Source organism: the organism of the source record quoted next, unplaced genomic scaffold (assembly GCF_019419815.1).
Source record: "Pyrus x bretschneideri cultivar Hongxiangsu unplaced genomic scaffold, Pyrus_bretschneideri_v1 Contig23, whole genome shotgun sequence".
Classification (NCBI taxonomy): domain Eukaryota; kingdom Viridiplantae; phylum Streptophyta; class Magnoliopsida; order Rosales; family Rosaceae; genus Pyrus; species Pyrus x bretschneideri.
The window spans coordinates 4,342,509-4,363,096 of record NW_025999535.1 but is presented as its reverse complement, the minus strand read 5'-3'; the positions used below and the strand labels follow the sequence as shown (position 1 = coordinate 4,363,096).

At 36.3% G+C, this 20,588-nt stretch overlaps 1 protein-coding gene and 1 pseudogene across 1 annotated transcript; both read left to right on the top strand.

Annotated features, from left to right (window-relative positions):
• The first annotated feature begins 110 nt into the window (after positions 1 to 110).
• On the top strand, positions 111 to 7,218 carry LOC125478131 (probable aminotransferase TAT2). Its single transcript, XM_048585917.1, has 7 exons — positions 111 to 822; positions 5,059 to 5,398; positions 5,508 to 5,727; positions 6,146 to 6,204; positions 6,531 to 6,686; positions 6,776 to 6,869; positions 6,973 to 7,218. Exons 1-7 carry the CDS (start codon positions 560 to 562, stop codon positions 7,125 to 7,127), a joined length of 1,287 nt encoding a protein of 428 aa, XP_048441874.1. The 5' UTR covers positions 111 to 559; the 3' UTR covers positions 7,128 to 7,218.
• Positions 7,219 to 10,399: 3,181 nt separating this feature from the next.
• LOC125477980 lies at positions 10,400 to 13,517 on the top strand (annotated as a pseudogene).
• The last annotated feature ends 7,071 nt before the right edge of the window (positions 13,518 to 20,588 follow it).

Below are 20,588 nucleotides of genomic sequence, written 5' to 3'. Positions count from 1 at the left end.
CTATAGAGGAGGAGGAACTGATGTTGTCTATGATCCCTCTTGATCGGCAGGTAGCACGAAATGGAGGAGGAGGAACTGAGTAGTGGCCAAGAACAGTAGTGGAGGTCGTCAACGGAGGAACTGAGAGTCGACAGAGGAACCGAGACAAACTTTTATTTATTTTTTTATTATTGGCTTATGGCGTCGGTTAAGGCCGACAGTAGGTTTTTATTTTAATAGTTTAGTTGTTAGTTGATGTCGGTTAGAACTGCCATCATGTTAGAATTTAATGGCGCTTTTAAGCGACACTGTTATTTTTATTTTATTTTATATTACTTTGCTTCTTGGTGGCGGATTAAGGGGACTAACCGACGTTAATACCCTTTTCGTGACGCTAGTGATGGTGTCGGTTTCCCTATCCGACATTGCATGATTTTATGTCTGATTTTTGGTAAAAATCCAACAATAATTAGGGTTTCTTATCGGTTTTTACATCGCCAGTGATAACCTCTTCTGTAGTAGTGCCAAACTGAAACAAAACACCCCCCCCCCAAAAAAAAAAAAAACCATCAAATCCGCCATGGAAAACGGCACCTCGAACCACCAAGCTGTACTAGTATTGGACACTAATTCTACAACAATCACAATTAAAGGCATCCTCAGCTTGCTACTGCAGAATGTCGATGAAAACGACGGCAGACGGCTGATTTCTTTGGGCATGGGCGACCCGACTGCCTTCTCTTGCTTCCACACGACACATGTATCGCAGGAAGCCGTCGATGCCCTCCAATCCGACAAGTTCAATGGCTATGCTCCCACTGTTGGTCTTCCTCAAACCAGAAGGTAAATTATTAATTTTGGTTTTTCAATTTCTAGGATTTTTTTTTTTTTGGTTTTAATTGTCATCAGCAAGGTTTTAAAAAATGTTAGGCATTAGTCGGGCGGTGGGTTAGCTCCTAGCGTCTAGGCGGTTTAGGTAAATTTGCTGTATATCTTGTAAATAAGTACATATTGACACTTATAAAAAATTATAATTTTATGAAATCCATGAATAATATAATAAAAGAAAGATAAAATGCAAAAGAGTATCCAACAAGTCCAAAATTTAAAAATACATTAAGCATATATGCCATATAACCATAGTGAAAAGTATTGTAGGATGACACAAGTACAATAAATTCATAATTTAAAACCACATAAAATGCAAAATATGAGGAAAATAAGGAAATATAGTAATGTAGATAGGATTTTTATTTTATTTTTTTAAATTTCAAAAAAAAAAAAAAAAAAAAAAAAAAACTCCCCACCTAGGTGCTGCCTAGAGCCCAGTCGATTTTTCCAATCTATTTGCAAGAAAACATCTCAGGTCATCAACGCCTAGGCCGTTTTTTAGAACATTGGTCTTCAATACTTGTCTTGTTCTTTCTTGTTATTATCGAATTGTTGTCCTGGATTCTAAGTGCTGCCAAATTTGGTTTTTGGGTTCTTATCTTGTTTAAGTGGGTGCTTGGACTATATGGAGTTTGGTTTCAATTTTCATTTTTAATGTTTTAGTTGAAGTACTTTTGTAGTTCTTTTCACTTTTTTTTCAAGTTTCTAAAAGACGCGAAGCGCTAATCCAGCGGTAGGCTGGGACCTAACGCCTAGGCGGCTAAGCAGGGGTCTAGGTGGATTAGGCGAATTTAAGTAAATTTATTATATATTGTATAAATAAGTGTCAATTTATACTTAAAAACACATAATTGTATGTATAAATTGCAAAATAAAATAGCATCTAGATTATAAAGTATTAGAACATATTGAAAACATGGGAAACAAATGTATAAAGAGTGTTCATCAAGTATTCAACAAGTCTCTTACATTTTATTGAGAAAATATGTAAAATGAAAGTTACCGATTTTTAATCTAAGTGAGAATTGCGACTTAGACAGGTTTAGTCAGATGCCTAAGCGGGTCTGGACGCACTTTCTTAATTTTCAAACACCTGGAAACTAATTGGGGTAGTGGATAGTCACCTAGGCGGGGATTTTTAGAACAGTTTTTTTTATTTTCTTTTTATTTTTTATTTTTAACTTCAATATACTTCATCAATTTGAATATTCATGAATGATTATGTTTCACCCTTTTTAGCGTCACCGAGTAATCGGGCTTTTAGCAATTTAAAATTTGTGAAGTTGACATAAAATTAGAAATTAGTCCAAAGTAAAAAGGATGAAAAGCCAAGAAAGTAGAAAAGTTCAAAAACAAAAACAAACTAACGGAAAAGACTATGTTAGTTAATATTTTGAAGAAATTTCGAGCCTGTTTGGCATCTTTCTTGGATAGAATCTTTTGTTTTGCAACTAATGAGTACTAAGTAATTTAAATTACATTCATCACTTGCGTAAACTAAAAATTATTTTGAAATTGAACACCAAACAAATCCGAATTACTTGATTCGATTGTGGAGGGTTCCGGAGGGTTTTCATTACCGACGGTGTGGTACAAATCAAGTAGGAGCAATACACGTACCTTATGAGGTAAGGAACTGCTTTATGGAGCTATAAAAGTAAATGGCAAAATCTTCTTATTTCATAGTTACTGCTGAAAACAATTCAAAATTTTGTTTACTTTACCGTCAAAAATCCAAGCTCCTATCTTCCTGTTGTGATAAAATTTCATAAACATTTTCTTCCAGGCATGAATTTAGTATCTTTGATGAAAGCCTTTATCTAGATATCCTCTTATTTGGTTAAAACGAATCCAAGCTCCTATCTTCCTGTTGTGATAAAGCGGCATTTTAAATGGTGACAGCACATTTGATGCATGTCTTGGATAATAGACTGCTGGCTTGTACAGCAAGGAAACGTCAGAGTATATGTCCTGAGGGGTACTTAAATATAATCATGTTGGTGATGCTTATCCGTGATAGGAGCATATTTATGCGCCTTAGTTAGCTAGTTCTTATGCATTTTTGTTATGTTTTATTCGTTAAAGTAGTCTTTTAAGCTACTTTCATGTGTTTTCAGGTTTAAAGGACATATTACATGAAATGATGCAATTGGGAGCTTTTGGAGCAAAACTGAGCTGGAATGTGGTGTATGCAAATGGAGCACGAGGAATGAACGAGGTTGAAGGTCAAAGGAGCTTAAGAAATGAAGAAATGAAAGTGAAGAGCAAGGAAGTCGGAATTGGTAACCAAAGTTTCTAAAGTTGGAAGTTTCTATTCTTGGAGGTTTCCATTGACGTGAGTTTCTATTCTTGGCTTTGGGCTTTTAGATGACCTAAACCCTAACTCTTTGTGGACCCTAAGCCTATGCCGCACCTAAACCCTAACCTTAGCCCATTTTAGAGCCATTGCCGTGGGCTTTAGCCCAAGTCCTTTCCCTTGCCATGCAAGGGGAGGCATTTTAGGCCCAAATCCATGCATTAAGCCCTTCACCCTAATTGGCCCAAATCCATGCATTAAGCCCTTCACCCTAATTCTTCCTCCTAATTAGTGCATCCCACCATTCCATTCCATAATTTCCATTAGTGCATCCCACCATTCCATTCACACTTAAATGCCCATTATCCCAATTTTTTTAGCTTTTAATTCCACACCATCCCATTATCCTTTACATCCACTAAACCATGCATCCACATTCACCTAAATAAACCCTAAATTACATCCACTAAACCATCCATCCACCATAATTCCCACCATCCACACCTTTTCCCATCCACCAAATACCTTAAACAAACATCCATTAACACCCATTCTCTTCCTATAAATACCCATTCATTCCATTCACCAAATCATCTCATTTTCCATTGCAATACACAAACACTTCTCCATTTCCTCCATTTCCACTCCATTCCACACTTCCATCCCCCCAACCAACCTATCCTTAAACCTTGTGCTACAATAACGAGGAAGAGAAGAGTGCCTAAACGTTCATACAATTCAAGTTTGAGTTGTTGGAATGTTTAGGTGTTTCTTTGATTTCAAAGTTTCATTTTAATTCTCTTTGTTTTGTACGTATAAGGAATGGAAGAGAAGAGTGCTTAAACGTTCATACAATTCAAGTTTTGAGTTGTTGGAATGTTTAGGTGTTTCTTTGATTTCAAAGTTATGAGGAACTAAACCCCCTTTAGCTAGGGGGTGATTCGAAACTATGTTTATGTTTGTAATATGATTTGATTACTTTTAATTACGTTTCATAAGTTGTGAATTCAATTTGTTTAACTGTTTAATTGATAACCTATTTATGTATGTTTATTAAGAATGAACGCTTAATTTTCATGCATGAATTTGACGCTAGAATATAAGTGAGTTTCACGTAATAGTTATGAACTTATATTCACAAGTAGTGGAGGTTGCTTATAAACAATCGTGTTAAACATATTCTTGGCATAAGTTTCATGCAATCATAGTAACGAATGCCTCGTCAACACTTATAGTTTTCATGATGCTTAATGATTCTTGCTTGTATCTCTATTATGCAATTCATGTAGGGAACTTGTGAGGAATGCTTTGGATTGTCGTATGCAATCATCCAATTCATTAACTTAAGGAAAACTTGACGGTTAATTTAAGCGGACCTAATTAACCCGGGGCGTTGAGAATTCATGGTTTATTGAAAAGCAATTAGACATCGTTTTGTATGCAAGTATAACATATGTGGAGATGAACCCCTTAGCTAGCTTCTCATCCATTCATTTCCGTCAAATCCATATTTACAATTTGTTTTATTTCCAAGTTTCCATTTTTAGTTTAAAGTCGTCCAAATCCAATCCCCCTTTACTTTATTGTTCAATTTAGTTAGAAATCAATTTAGTTTGTGTTTTTTTAAAGCATTTTGAGTCTTTTGGTTTGTCTTAGTGTTTTAACGTTTAGTTTCACATTCTTTGAGTCTAGTTTAGTGTTTTATCTTGTTTTTACGTTTTTAAGTCAGTTTCCAAGAGATTAACAATCCCTCCTAATCCCCGGTCCAGAACGATCCCTACTTATACTTATACTACAATTGACAAAAAGAGGGTTTAATTTGTGTGCGTATAAATCTCGCATCAATCCGTAGTGTATATTACTAAATCTGCTATAATTTCCCTTCGTGGCAGAGCAATTTCTGAATATCTGTCCCGTGACCTTCCATACAAGTTAACATCTGATGATGTTTTCGTCACAGCTGGTTGCACGCAAGCTATTGATGTTGCGTTGGCTATGCTTTCTCGCCCTGGTGCCAATATCTTGCTTCCAAGGCCTTGCTTCCCTATCTATGAACTTTGTTCTGCTTTTAGACTTCTTGAAGTTAGACATTTTAATCTCCTGCAAGAGAATGCCTGGGAGGTTGACCATGATGCTGTTGAAGCTCTTGCAGATCACAACACGGTTGCAATGGTAATTATAAACCCTGGGAATCCTTGTGGGAATGTGTACAGTTACCAACATCTGGAGAAGGTTAGTCATCAATGGTATCGCATATGAACAAAAGATTGTACCTGAGAGACCAGTTTAGGTTATTGACACTGGTTATCGTTGTAATCTATTGTTTTTGTATCAAACTTAGATCGCAGAAACTGCAAAAAAGCTTCGAATTCCTGTAATTGCTGATGAAGTTTATGGGCATCTCGCCTTTGGGGATAAACCATTTGTGCCAATGGGTGTTTTTGGATCAACTGTTCCGGTTCTTACTCTTGGGTCCCTGTCAAAGAGATGGATAGTTCCTGGATGGCGACTTGGTTGGTTTGTGACGACTGATCCATGTGGCATGTTTGGAACACCAAGGTTCTCTCTCTCTCTATCTCTCTTTCTCTCTCTCAGAATTATGAACTCTATATAAATTGATTTACGTACCATTAATTCCAAACAATCACCGTGCATATCTATTGAATATACATAGCCCCCTCTCTCTGCCATTTTAGTGCACTTCAAGAGTAGTATCTCAGGATTTCCTAAACCAGTTTATAGCACTAAATGTTATCGTAAAAGTCTAATTGATTTTCCATGTGGCCCCTAGTCTCTTGTGGATTCAATTGCTTTGCAGATCCATCGGTTTAGCGGTTTTGATGTTGTCAAGTTCCACTTATACCTGTTACAGATATTCACATCTCATGGATATAACTTTGTTCTACTGACCGAAAATCGTCATGATTTTTATAATTACATCATCCACTTCTAGTTTTGACATATACTGTTCTGTTCAGGTTATTGAGCGCTTTAAGAAATATTTAGACATTTTGGGAGGGCCTGCAACTTTCATTCAGGTTTGTGCCTCATATGCTTGTTTCGAATTGCTCAAACACAGCAATTAGTTTTCTTGCTTAGTAGACTAATTTGATTTTAAGGTCATGCCACTGTGCGGTTTCTGTCCTCTGGAACTACTATTTCTAAAAGCTCTTTCCAGATTGCTATAACAAAAGACAACTTCTAAAAGTTGTTTTAGTTCAACATTACTCACAATTCCTCAGGAATTCTAGTCAAAACGAGAAAAACACAATATATTATTTGCATGCTTAAACTCTTATCTGAGTATTAACTTAATTTTCGCCTCTGTTTCAAAATGACATATCTGATACGTTATAGGCATTAGGCAGCAGTTCCTCGCATCCTTGAAGAAACCGAAGAGACCTTCTTCAAGAAAACTCTCTATTTCCTGAAGCAGTCCTCAGACATTTGCTGGGATAGGATAAATGAGATCCCTTGTCTTAGCTGTCCAAGCAAACCAGAAGGATCCATGGCCGTAATGGTGAGAAATTAACGGAAACACAATTGTTCATATACTATAAATTCAACATTCTATTACATCTTTGCTTATTAATTTTCCGTGTAATGCAGGTGAAACTAGACCTTTCACTACTGGAAGATATTACTGATAATATCGAGTTTTGTTTCAAGCTTGCGAAAGAGGAAAGCATGATCTTTCTTCCAGGTAATAAATTAATGAACATTCAGAAACATAGTTTCCATGACATTTTTCTTGTTTACAAGCATCTCGCTGACTAACAAACGGAGATTATATGTGTGTATTGTAGGAATAGCAGTAGGTCTGGACAACTGGATACGCATTACATTTGCTGCTGATCCATCTTCCGTTGAAGAAGCTTTGAGGAGGACAAAGTCTTTCTGTCAAAGGCATGCCAGAAAATTATCGCTATATGACACAAATGCCATCAACAAGAAATGCTGATGCCATTTGTGATGTTTTTACTTCTTGTATGCCACTGTCAATTTGTAATGAATTACTAATAATGCATCGTACGTGTCTTGGATGCTACACCCTTAAACACCATGCCAATAAGTTCTCAAGAGATTGAAACAAATAAAGAAGCAAAGGTACCTTCCTGTTCGGGTTAGATCTATCCCTCGCACAACTCTTCTGGGTCTTGCATATAGGGCAAGGTTTGTTGCTTTGTATACTACAATATGAGTTTGTTATTAGTTTGAATGGTGCATTTGTGGGGCCTTTGTTAGACCTTGAGGCTCACAATCAAAACTAATATGGACCTGAGCGTGCCACTGTTATCTTTGTATAACAGATTGTTCTTTTTAGTTATTAAATGGATTGATTATTTGCACCACAAGTTACTTCAACTTCTTAGTTCGATTGGATTGTTCACAAATGGGTTAAGTTTGTATAAAGTTCTTTTTCTTGCCTTGTAAACAAGGACTTTACTCATAATATCATATGTGCAATTAAGGGGAGTCCAAGACCTTTCAATTTATTTCATTAGTTACAGTTTTAGACTAACAATAAAGAAGTAAGATTAATCAGTTTAGTAAGATTAATCATAGATGATACTTTGAATGAAGGTAGTTGAAAATGATATAGGATCCAATGAAAGATGCATAAACAACAGATCTATTTTATGTAAGTATAAACAAAAGAGACTCGGACAAGATTACAACCTTGTCAGGCAAGGTTCGTCTTCTTGCAGCCACTTCTCTTTGTGTTTTACAGGGGTTGAGGTCTTTGAAAATGGAACATAAACCGGGTTTACCTAAAGAGATTTGATACTACAACACAGAAAAAGGTAGCAGAGCTTCTAAAACTTGACAAAAGATAGCTTTCTATGGTGGACCTGCGACTAGAAAAGGTAAAGCTTGACCAAACTAAAACTTTCTGGTTTCTTGCTGTTGGAGTACAGAGTTGAATATCTTTTGATTGATTGGTTGAGAGAGCCTTATGTTTGCATCCATTACTACTTTTATAGACTTTCTAGCCCGATTATTCAAGCCTTCCCTTTTGGTGATGGCTTCTAAAGTATGGTGAGTCACCATCTACTTTTGTTATTTACTTATACATGTCATGTAAAAGTACTTTTTGCTGGGGGTGAGCTGTCATCTGTCACTTGTCACTTCACATAGGCTTGTTGCCTATTTCTTGGAAGAGAAAAAATGATTTTCAATTCTTCCTGGGCTGCCAACTGTCCAAGCCCAATTCTCCTTCAATTTTTTTCGCATTCTTGGGCCTTCAATCACATTAAGCCCAACATTAAATACCCACCCAAAAACATATTGTTCTTGGATTAATCATAGATGATACTTTGAATGAAGGTAGTTGAAAATGATATAGGATCCAATGAAAGATGCATAAATAACAGATCTTTTTTATGTAAGTACAAACAAAAGAGACTTGGGCAAGATTACAACCTCGTCAGGCAAGGTTCGTCTTCTTGCAGCCACTTCTCTTTTTGTTTTACCGGGTTGAAGCCTTTGAAAATGAAACATAAACCGAGTTTACCTAAAGAGATTCAATACTACAACACAAAGAAAGGTAGCAAAGCTCTAAAACTTGATAAAAGATAGCTTTCTATGGTGGACTTGGGACTAGAAAGGGTAAAGCTTGAACAAACTAAAACTTTCTGATTTCTTGCTATTGGAGTGCAGAGTTGAATGTCTTTTGATTGATTAGTTGAGAAAGCCTTTTGTTTACATCCCTTACTACTTTTATAAACTTTCTAGCCCGATTGTCCAAGCCTTCCCTTTCGATGATGGGTTCCAGAGTATGGTGAGTCACCATCTACTTTTGTTATTTACCTATACATGCCATGGAAAAGTATTTTTTGCTGGGGATGAGCTGCCTTCTGTCACTTGTCACTTCAAATAGGCTTGTTGCCTATTTCTTGGGAAAAAAAATGGTTTTCAATTCTTTTTGGGCTGCTAACTGTCCAAAGCCCAATTCTTCTTCTACATTTCACGTTCTTAGGCTTTCAACCGCACTAAGCCCAACATTAAATATCCACACAAACACTTCCCTTTCTGCATTTTCCTTTCTTCACATTCTGCAATATTGTCGATTAATTTTGAGGTCATCTTACAAGGATCATTCCTAAGAAAAATCAATCGAATTAGAAGTCGTTTACCCATTTTAGTGACAATCATGTAGCTATTTGATTAACGGTATAATTAAATTCATCTTATGAACTGCAAATGGCGTTTAGACTCGTCTTATTTCTCATATTTTGGCTAATTAGGATTTGAGTGGTGAATGCTTTGAGATTTCCGTCAAACTTGTCATGTTTCTCACATTTTGCTATGCAATTAAAGCAAGCGCAGGAGAGTACATTTTAATAGACAATGCACCTTAATAAGCCACTTATTGCCAAGAAACTTGTTTGCTTCTCAACACCCTTTTCAAACAAGCATAGAAAAAAAAAATATCGTTTAACTTATGTGGCTTGGTGGTAAAAAGAAAAAAAAAAGTTACGTGGCTTATCATTATTGTTTTTTGTTGGAAAATATTAATATTCTATGTTTATTTAATTATTTAGGTTTACTTATTAGTTTGGAATTTGAACCCAGTCTGTCTGAGTTAGAGTTTCTTATGTTTTGCTCTCTGTAAATATAGATTGTAGTTTAGTGTGATAAACAAGTCACTGAAAGTGTGTCTAGTATAGATGAAGATTGCATTGTCGGATATCATATAGAATAGTAAGGTGTGAGGTTTTTTTAATAAAACATATTGCTCTTGTTATTAGTGTAATTACTCATTACATATCTATTTTATGTTATCATGTTTTCGATATGAGATCTTACATTCTTCCACACTTAATTGAGTGAAAAATATATGTCAAGTAATTAAGAAGCAACTTCTTGGTAGGTTTCCATTTTACTACATATAAAGTCGGGTTTCATTATTTCCTCCTTCGTTTCCTTTTGTGTATATTTCTCGGTCCTATCGTCTTGCTTTTGCTATAGTAGAATGAGACCCTGCTAAGAGCGGTCTCTTATTAATTAAAACTAATTATCATTTGAAACTCCGGTTATTAAATTTTAACATCAATGAAAAATTCTTGAGTCTTAATCTCATTTAACTAGAATATTATTTTCTAATTAGTAGTACTTAATTTGCTGTAACCATCACACGGGTACCTGGATACAGAATCTGTCCACCAATGAAGCTACAACACAAAGAACATAAGTCAGTAGCAACCTGACACTATATGATCCAATCCACAACACTGCAAGACAAACTCCAAACTTGCAAAGGGTTGAAACAAAAATGAATTCCCTTCCCTCCATTCTAATTTAACTTTAATTGTTGATTAATGGCAATATAAGAACATGTCCATATCCCCTAATCCACCATCACCCTTCTTCTTCACTCTATTGCTTAATTGTAATTAACTCTGTTAATTATTTCTGCTTCTGCTAATCCATGGCAAGCCACAGCTCTTCTTCTGACAATAAATCACGTGCGAACTTCTTCTCTTTTGTGTATTAATTTTTTGTTTTGGGGTTTTGCCATTTGTAATTAATGTGATCATGATGATCTGTAAACATAATTGGTGCTTTGATTGTTGATGAACTTGTTGTTGCTGTTGTTCTGAAGATACATTGGAGGCTGGAGATGTCAATGATTTCAAAGTTCATGTGTTCAAATCATCATCCAAGGTGAGAACTCGAAAACGCAATTTTTTTTTTTTGTTTTAATATCACCATGGTTAGTTTCGGCTATTAAAATTGTGAACCTTGTTAATTTCCTGTGGCCGGGGATCAAGTCTGAAGATACTTATGAGTGGAGATTGCAATATTTAGATTGCTTGATAGCAGGGGATCAAGTCTTCCGTGTTTTCTGTTAGAAACGCAAAGATTAGTCTGTAGTTTTTGTGCATACAATTTTACAGGGCAGTTGTTTTGGAACTTGGTTTCAAATTATCTTTAGTATATCTGTGGGTGCAAGCGTTGAGTTCGAAAGTATTGAGTTGAGAACTGGAGAATTTTTTTAGGTGGTTGCAGTGTAAAGTCAATGGCTTGTTACTTAAGAATCAGTTGCTGCAATCATGTTGTTTTCTCTCGTGTGACCGATGGCTCGTTGCTTAAGTATTCTTCTTGTGGCCTAATCTAAACCTGTCATTCTATTCCATATATATTTCGGACTAATTCTGAAAATTTTAATTTGATGCCGTTTTCTCGACCAGATGCTTGAAAAGCTGCATGAGAAGTGGAGCCAAGTTGAAAAGAAACCATACCCAGCCATGTACTCGAGCACTTATGGTGGAATTATTCTTGATCCAGCTTTGATGGTGATTCCAATTGACGATCGCATGGTTCATCAAGGGCATGGTGTGTTTGACACGATGGTTATCTTAAACGGGTAGGCATTTTTAGATTTTCCTCTTGGGTTCTCAAGCTTTATAGGTTATGTTTTGCAATACTTTTGTTGTAAGGTTTCATTCTAGTGTAGTATAGGCTTCGGAGTTTTGTTGATTTGTCACATCCAATATGGTGTAGAGTTTGAGTTATTGATTTGAATTGTGATTCCTGCAGCTTCATCTATGAACTTGACGTCTACCTAAACCGCTTCCTAAGATCATCTTCAAAAGCGAAGATCTCCTCTCCTTTCCCTCGGTCAACTCTTCAAACCATTCTTGTGCAACTGGCTGCAGCATCGCAGATCAAGAAAGGAATTCTTAAGATATTGGCTGAGTGCAGGTCCTGGAAACTTCTTGCTCTCACCTACAGAGTTGCCAACATCCGCGTTCTATGCTGTAGTAATTGACGAGGACTTTTCTCAGTGCAAAGAAGGGGTTAAAGTGATCACATCCACCATTCCCATGAAGACACCTGAATTTTCAATGATGAAGAATGTGAACTACCGTCCGAATGTCCTTGCAAAACTAGAAGCCGAAGAGAAGGGAGCAAATGCTGCTATATGGGTTGATGAAGAAGGATACATAGCAGAAGGTCCAAATGTGAATGTCGCTTTTATAACTCATGACAAGGAGCTTATAGTACCCTTCTTCGATAAAATCCTTAGAGGGTGCACTGTGCTAAGGCTGCTTGAACTAGCACCGAAGTTGATTGAGCAGGGACGTCGCAAATCTTACCGTGGAAGAAGCCAAAAGCTCAGCTGAAATGATGTCTGTAGGAAGCACACTTCCTGTGTTGCCAATTATCGCATGGGATGAACAACCTATTGGAGATGGTAGCGAATGACTTAAAACTGTTTATCACCTTTGAATGCATATAGGCCTTTGATACTGAGCTCCCCTACTTTTCCGTGTAGTAAAATCCCATACCCCGCTTCTCCAATGCAGCGATATTTGATTGCTGATTTGTAGAACTTTTGTGTAACAGGAAAGGTGGGAGAGTTGACAATGGCACTTTCAGATCTAGTTTGGGAGGATATGGTAGCAGGCCTGGTTGGTACGCAGAGGATAGCTGTTCCTTATACTGAGGAATCAGATCAGGAAGGCAGAAGAAAGCCGTCTTCTTGCATCTAAGCTGCCTCATTGATCATTGCCCCTCGTGTTACAAATGCTTTGTCCATGCTTCGTCTTTAGTTTCTTTACTTCACTCTGATTGACATAAGGAAAATCCACTTGAATAATCGGATAAACGAGTCTTAGCTAACTACTCGATTGACATGAGCTCTTCCCGAAGATTGTTAAAGCATATTTTTGCTTGCAGATTGCATGACTATCGAATTTCGCTGTAAATCATGTTAGAATGGATTGAACACCATTGGAAAATGTATGAGCATTCTAAAAGCGAAAAGCCTTTATCAAAAAACATATTCTTTTTCCTTTTTAATTGAAGAACGGAGCGAAAACATATTTCCCAAATTGGTTTAAAGTATCTTTAACATGTAAAGGCATGCATTCTGATGTTACAATATTCTGAGTCTCCGACATTGCAAAAACATTTCCTTCAAGGTTTAGAAGTTTTAACTCCAACATATAGATAACATCGATCTAATCGAGCATAATTTTTCCCGTTTGATTCAACCTTTTCGTTTACACATCTTTCTTTCTTCGTTCGAATTAGACACAATTTTGCAGGCATTTTATCTACATATTAACATGTTATAAGTGTGCAAATAGCTCATGTTTCCTTTGCTTTGATGGCGGAATGTCGACACGCAAAACATACATAAAGGTAAAAAAGTGCTTCCTGCTCTCTCTTGGGCTAAATCACCATGTTCATTACAATTCACAATTTAGGGACGAACTGCCATGAACCAAAATGTACAATACAACTAAGATAAACTAATCTTACTTAAATCGCTTAACGATGAAAGTGAAAAAACAATGCATAAATCAAAAGATATGTGACGATACATATAACAACAAAACATGTAAACATTAATCTCTAACTTCATTAATTGCGAACGTAATCTGTTAATCCTTTCATACGAACTCATATTTTTATTATTATTATACTTTAAAATTCCTACTGAACAAAGTTAATTGGTTGATGAACAAGTAGAAAAAAACTAGAGTTTCTCGTTGCAGAACAACTCCCAGCTCTTTTCTACACTCTTGACAAGAAAAAAGAACTTTACCGATGCCACCAACTCCCAAGATTGGTATTCCAAACTCATACCCCTTTGTCCTCGGAAATCTTCCATGAATCTGTAACTTCTGCGTCGTCCTCCAAACTAGTGACTTGCAATGATTGATCACCTAGAGAGAGATTCTGGCCAAAGATCTACCATCTCGTTCCCAGCAGATGCCTTCAAACAAGCATGAACACCTCCATAATCTGAAAGAAAGAGAAAGGAGTTTCTTCAAGTTTGCAGAGTCAGATCTTCAGATCTTGGATGCAAGAGAGAAGGTTTTTGGGCATCGAAAGGGCATCTTTCGCATTTATTTTACAGTGTGCCCACTTTGGTGTTTAGTCGGCATCTAGGGATGCTTTTCTTTAAGTGGGGATGTGCAATCAAACACATGACAGCGACACATTTGCTGCCCGTCTTTTTCCGACTTTTTACGCCACGTACACGACAGCGAACCTTGTTAGGTTTCGCCGCTACGTAGGAGAAGTGTTTAGTTGCCACGTGAATATACATGTTAAGAGACACGTAATGTACTATCTCGTGTGACGGTCACATTAAAAAATTTCTTCTATCTAAGGTTTCATTTCGATTACATAATTATCATTTCAGTTAATATTAAATTAAGATATCATGGTAACTGCAAACTCATTTTTCTTCCGATATACAATACACGTGACTTTTGTTAATTATTATTATTATGTTCACATGTCAGCATGTATTACTTTTAATTTCAAATGTTCAACTGGTAGTTGTGTATTTGTCGTAGCTGTAACCACAAGCAGTAACTACAATTGGTGCGAAATGCTTACATTCATCCTCACCCTTCCCTATATCCAAATGAGATGCAAGTTTGCCTACGGCTTCAGTGCCTTGCAGTTGGTTCATTAGTGAGACACCTTGTAAATTTGGACATGATAGTGTTGATAATGTGAATCTCATATCGAATAATTAAGGGATTTTATATGTACTTATAAAATGTTAGTTATTCTCTTTATTGCCCAATTGCACATTCTTTTCACTTCTCAATATAGTGTTAAAAGAAGTTTTAAGTTCGAATACCTCCCCTTGTTGATAGAAAAACCAAATCATCTTTCTAATTTTACTTTCATCACAAGCGATAGTACACTCTACGCTAGGATGATGAAGAATAATTCAAACCAAAAATACAGAGTTGAATAGATTTTACCCTTATCATACAAACCCAATCATCTTTTTGTAAACACATAATTTAAATGTAGACTTGGATTTGGGGGAGTAGGTCAATTTTCTTGATGATAATAAAAGTAAAGAGTGGTTCTTTGAAAACCCAAGTTTCATCTGTGGACACTATCACTTTTGTTTAAAAGAAAAGAATTCTTATACCGCTTACATAAAATTACCACAAAGGGCTTAGTGATTTTTTAAGGAAACAATTTTTTTCTTTTGACACTCATAGGTTTTGAAACAAACAACATGGTAACCACGATCTAATTTGGATCTAATTCTAGCATTGAGTCGAGATATCCGCGATTTGATGAGGAAAGGAGAATGGGTGTCCAAAGAAAATGAAAAATAGGTGTCCAGAAAAATTAATAAAATGTATATAGAACCGCTCTACATTAGCAACATGGGCATGAGAAATACTTGATATTGGACTCAAAAATTAGGCTCAAATACTAAACAGGCCTAAAGGGAAGTGGCAGCGTCAGAACAACAACCCACCAACTCACGAGTCACAACTACTTAGGAGTTGGGCTGGTTCGGTATGTGATATCAAACTGAAAATACTATCCCAAATCTCAACCCAAAAGTTTTCAGGACGGGAATTTCAAGACTAATCCCAAACTAAATTTTCAGGAATCCCGAAATATTTTCGATTTCAAGACAAATCGGGATTAAATTTTGATTTTGGACTTTTGAGCTATTGGGCTGAAACTTGACATATTGGGCTTTTGGGCTAAAATTAAGCCTTTTAGATTGAAATTGTCAACCCAATTTCAATATGTCATACATACAAATACGTCATATGTAAGTTTGTGCAATCTATTTTGAGCCACCAATGCAATCTATTTTGAGCCTTTTACTTCATACATACCAATCTGTGCAATCATAGATTTATAGCCCTAATTGAAATATGAAATTATGATTTGTTCTTCAAATATATTCTACTACGCATGCATGCAACAAAAATAAATTAAGTAACAAATCCAAAAGCAAAAAAATTAGTTACAAGCCAAAGTTTCAAAATAAATTAAGTTACAAACCAAAAGAAAAAAGAAAAGCTTAAAGTTTATGAAGATTGTTGGCCTCTTCGGCCCCTTGATCTTGTTAATGGTTGTGGTTGCTCCCTTACCATGTTTATTGTTGTTGATTGTTGACAATTTCCCCTTCTTGTTGGTACTCTTCCCTTTGATGTTGATGGTTGAGCCCTTCCCCTTAAAATGGGTGCTTGTGGAGGTAGTGATTTATTTTGACGTTGTTGAACTTCAACTTGAGGTGGTCGAGGTGGTGGAGGTGGCATTTCATTTCCTTGTGTTGTATTCTCCTCACCTCCCAAATTAGCCGTGCTCAAAACAATAAACCACATATCATTTAAATTGAATTATAGAAATAGATAATAAATACTAAGAAAATAAAAGAGGAAACTAAATTATTTACTTACTTTTTTCTAAGCGTTCAAGTTCCTTGTAGAAATTGAATTCGTCGAGTGTAGGCTCTTTGTAGAAATGAAAGTCATTTCCTCTAAGCCAATCACTAGTACAAACGAAAGCCTCAACCGTTTTAGGTGTTAAGGAAGCTTTAAATGGATCGACAACTCTCCCACCAAAACCAAAGGCATTCTCACTAGCAATGGTTCTACTAGGAAGAGCAAATACGTCCTTAGCAACTTTACTGAGAGTTGGATATGTACCATTATTTCCTTTCCACCAATCCAAAAGATTGAAACCCTCATATGTTAGGCTTTGATGTGGATCATTGAAGTACATATCCTCATTGGCTATCTCATTTTGTTATGCCACCGCCCTCTTTTGTTGGATCTTCCTTGTCATCCTTTTAGCAACATCAATATCTACCACACCCCCCTCATCATCTAGTACAACACTTGATCTTTGCTCCACATTTGAAGTAGCACTACTACTAGTACTACTACTACTACTAGGTATCACTCCCTCATTATATGCATTATACAACTCAGTTACATGGCTTTTAACCCTTGCTTTATCCTCCCTTGTTTTGTCCCATCCATAGCCGAGCTCTTTTAGATTTGTCTCCAACATTTCAAATTTGTACCTCGAGTCGAGTGCTTGGGCTACAAAGAGAATATGGTTCACCTTTTCAATGTCACCCCAATATTTGTCAAACTTAACCTTCATTGAGGTAGCCACACTTTGCAAAGTGGCATTAGGGGTGTTTAAAATTTGTTCTTCTATCTCCACTTGCAAAGTAATCACCGTGCTAAGTATTAAGTATGATGTTGGAGTAAGAGTTGCACTCAATGTCAAGGTGGCATCGTAAAACTTTTTGAGAAATTGAGCGAAACTCACCGACCTCTCTCAATCATTCACCTCCGGATGACCCACTCGTTTGGCCTTTGTTGTCACCCCATCAACCTCTTTCGAGACCTCCTCTTTAAAGTAATCAATAAAAGAGTCACACTCAAAGGCCATTTTAAAGAACATTTCTTTAAACTTGAAAACACTATTAAGCATTTCATAGGTGGCATTCCACCTTATAACAACATCAAAATGGATACTTGACATCCTATCAAGTCTCACAACTAAGATCCGCCATTCCATCCTTAACTATTAAATTGAGGATGTAAAGCGCACCTCATGTGCAAGTGAGCCTCGTCGAGTAAAAGAGTACCATTTGACTTGAGTCTTCTTTTCATGTATACAATAGCGGTGTCATTTGCACTAGCATTGTCTACGGTAATGCTAAACACCCTGTCTATGCCCCAATCATTCAAGCAAACCTCTAGACATCTTCCAATGTCATCACCCTTGTGAGAAGTAACTTGGACAAAGTTTAGGATCCTCTTATGCAATGCCCAATTAGTATCCAAAAAATGGGCCATGATGACCATGCCGTTCTTTTGGATCAAGGTCCAAGTATTAGTTGTGATACTCACTCTCAACCCCTCAATCACACTTTTTATTTGTGACTTTTATTCGTAAAACACTTCCAAAACTGATGTCGCCACCTTATGCCTATTAGGAAGTTTGTACTTTGGATTAAAGTCACGAATAAAAGATCGAAAGTCATCTTGATCAACCACCCTAAAAAGCATATCCACTATTATAATCCACCTCACACATCTCATATCAAGTCTTTTTTTATATTGGAAGTGTGAGTGACAACTGGACCTCCTATCTTCGCTTGTGTCAATGTTGGTTGGTTCAGATCCACACTCTCAAAGAGACTAAAACCCATGCATTTCTTCAAATGCTTAAGAATTTTCACCGTCCCATGAATTATAGGGTGTGTCAGTGCTAAGAGTTTGCAATGCATGCATTCGGCCATGTACGATTCCACCGCATTAAAATTGGTGATAGTTACCATCTTAGTATCGTTCCACTCCGAACTTGGGCCCTTTCTCCTATTGCCCTTTCTTCGAGGAGGACCCTCCCATTCTTTCATTACTTTTTCTACTTCCTCTTCCCCCTCTTCCCTCTCTTCTCCTTGTTCTTCTACTTGTTCTAATGCAATATCGTCCTCCACATTCGGATCATCATCCCAACAATCTTCAAAATAATCATCATGCAAATAATCTTGGGGTGAGAGAGTACCTAGTTGAAGGGTACCACTAGGTTGGATTTGTTTTCGCTTTCCTAATACCGAGACCATAGGTGTACTAGATTGGCTACTAAACCCGTCCATCCTAACAAATATAATAACAATGCACATTAATATATCACAACCACAGTTCAGCATATATCCAAATTCCAATTCAATAAATCACATCTCCAATTCAAATGCAATAACATATTCAACATGTGCAAAGTAAGCACAACATTAAATTTTAAATCTATTCATGCTAAATAGCATTTCTTAAGAGGAAACAATTAAAGAGAATTCATATTTATTCATATCAAACTATATCCTTGCAAGAAGCACAAATTTCTCAACAATGAAGATAGAGTACTAACCTTAAAAAGCCTCAATTCAAACCTAGGACCGATCTCCTTAAGCTCTATTCAAGGCCAACTTCACCTTATACAAAGACCTCCTAGTGTTAATTGAAGCAAATTGAATACACTTGTCAATTACAACGGGTAATGGAGTGGTCAAGTCGGTGCTATAAATCTCAGGATTGAAGAAAACCTATTAAAGCATTCAAGATAAATTAGCGGAGAAAAGGATTGAACACATGTATATGTTGTTAAACAATCATCTTTTCTTTCCAGTGTTGTGCTCCATATAAGATTCAATCAACTAATGATCCCTGAAGGCACGATTTCTTAACCAACATAATTTTCAATGGCTAGCATTCTCCTTGTTATATTAATGTTGAGTTTTCAATGGTTCATACTTCATCGTCTCTTAACTAACATAATTTTACATTTTTTTTTTTTTTAGCCGGGACACATTTAAAAAGCAATTGAAATATGAGTCTGCGGATTCTATCTGCAGTGCATAATCTGGGCTTATTGCATTCAAATAGTTGAGGAGTTAACAGTATCTTCCAAGTGCTAAAGTTAACAGTGCCTTGGCCCTATCAAAAATACAAACAGATTCTAGGTCCTATAAAAAATTGGGAAAAAAAATCAGGGGAAGATTCTCTACCCTCCTATTCTCATCTCCTTCCATTACCTCTTCTCACACATTATTTTTTGTCTTATTATCTCTATAAAAAAAAATCAATATAAGATGTTGACGTGGCTTAACCGTGACCGTTCAAATAGGAGGACATAGAAGGATAAAGAGATTAGGAGGGTAGAGAATCCTGCTAAAAAAAACCAATAGTCAACATCTTCCAAATGAAGTTAGCAATCAAGGTCTTTTATTTTGTTAATCATCCCACCACCATGAGGTTAAACAGTGAAGATAAACACTAAAGTTAACCCTATGAATCTTGTTAAAAAGTGGACAGGAAGGCACTTAAACGACAATAACAAAGAAAGCAATAAAATTATAAGTGCGGGTTCAGCTGCATATTAATCAAACTTGATTGAAATTCCTGCTGGAATGCTTAATAACAAAGAAAGCAATGAAAGGAAGAAGACCGACTGAGAAAAGCACAAAGGAAGAAAAGGAGATTCTCACACATAGACTTAAAGCAGCCTAAAGTATCAGACTTTAATCAGTTACATCTTTTGGCGGGTTTTAAAGCTGATCTTGCACAAACCAAACTACAACTAACTCAAACTAGTTTCAAATCAAAATCCCTAACTACAACTAACTCAAACTAGTTTCAAATCAAAATCCCTATTTGTAATTTGTGTGTGTTAACCAAATGAAAAAAACCTCAGAAAACAAAACTCAAATTACCAAATATGAACCCGAATGATAGATGTAATCTGATTAAAAAGAAAAAGAGTTCTAAATTTATGTTCACCTAGTAGTTAAACTCAAATCCATTAACTAACAGTTAGCTTTATAAGTCACACACACCATGCATAATAATATATAGAGAGAGAGGGAGAGAGAGAGTAAACCCTAAAATCACCAAAGTAGAATTCCAAAGACTTGAGTGTGATAGCTTGGCATGATCAAAGATACATTGCTTTACAGCTAAGGCTTTCGGAGATTAGTGAACAACTTATAAGGATGAAACCTTCTAGGAGAGGTCTTGCAAATACAAATACTACAATCTTAGAAACGAGGAAAAAAAAACAAATTTAGCTTACAAAGCCCCAAAAATTGAAGGCAAAAACCATCCAAACG

Bases quoted from the DNA above. Each gene is read 5' to 3' on its own strand.
- LOC125478131 (XM_048585917.1), top strand. From the start codon at position 560: ATGGAAAACGGCACCTCGAACCACCAAGCTGTACTAGTATTGGACACT. The intron at 823-5,058 runs GTAAATTATTAA...CCTTCGTGGCAG, and splicing joins GGTCTTCCTCAAACCAGAAG to AGCAATTTCTGAATATCTGT. The intron at 5,728-6,145 runs TCTCTCTCTCTC...GTTCTGTTCAGG, and splicing joins CATGTTTGGAACACCAAGGT to TTATTGAGCGCTTTAAGAAA.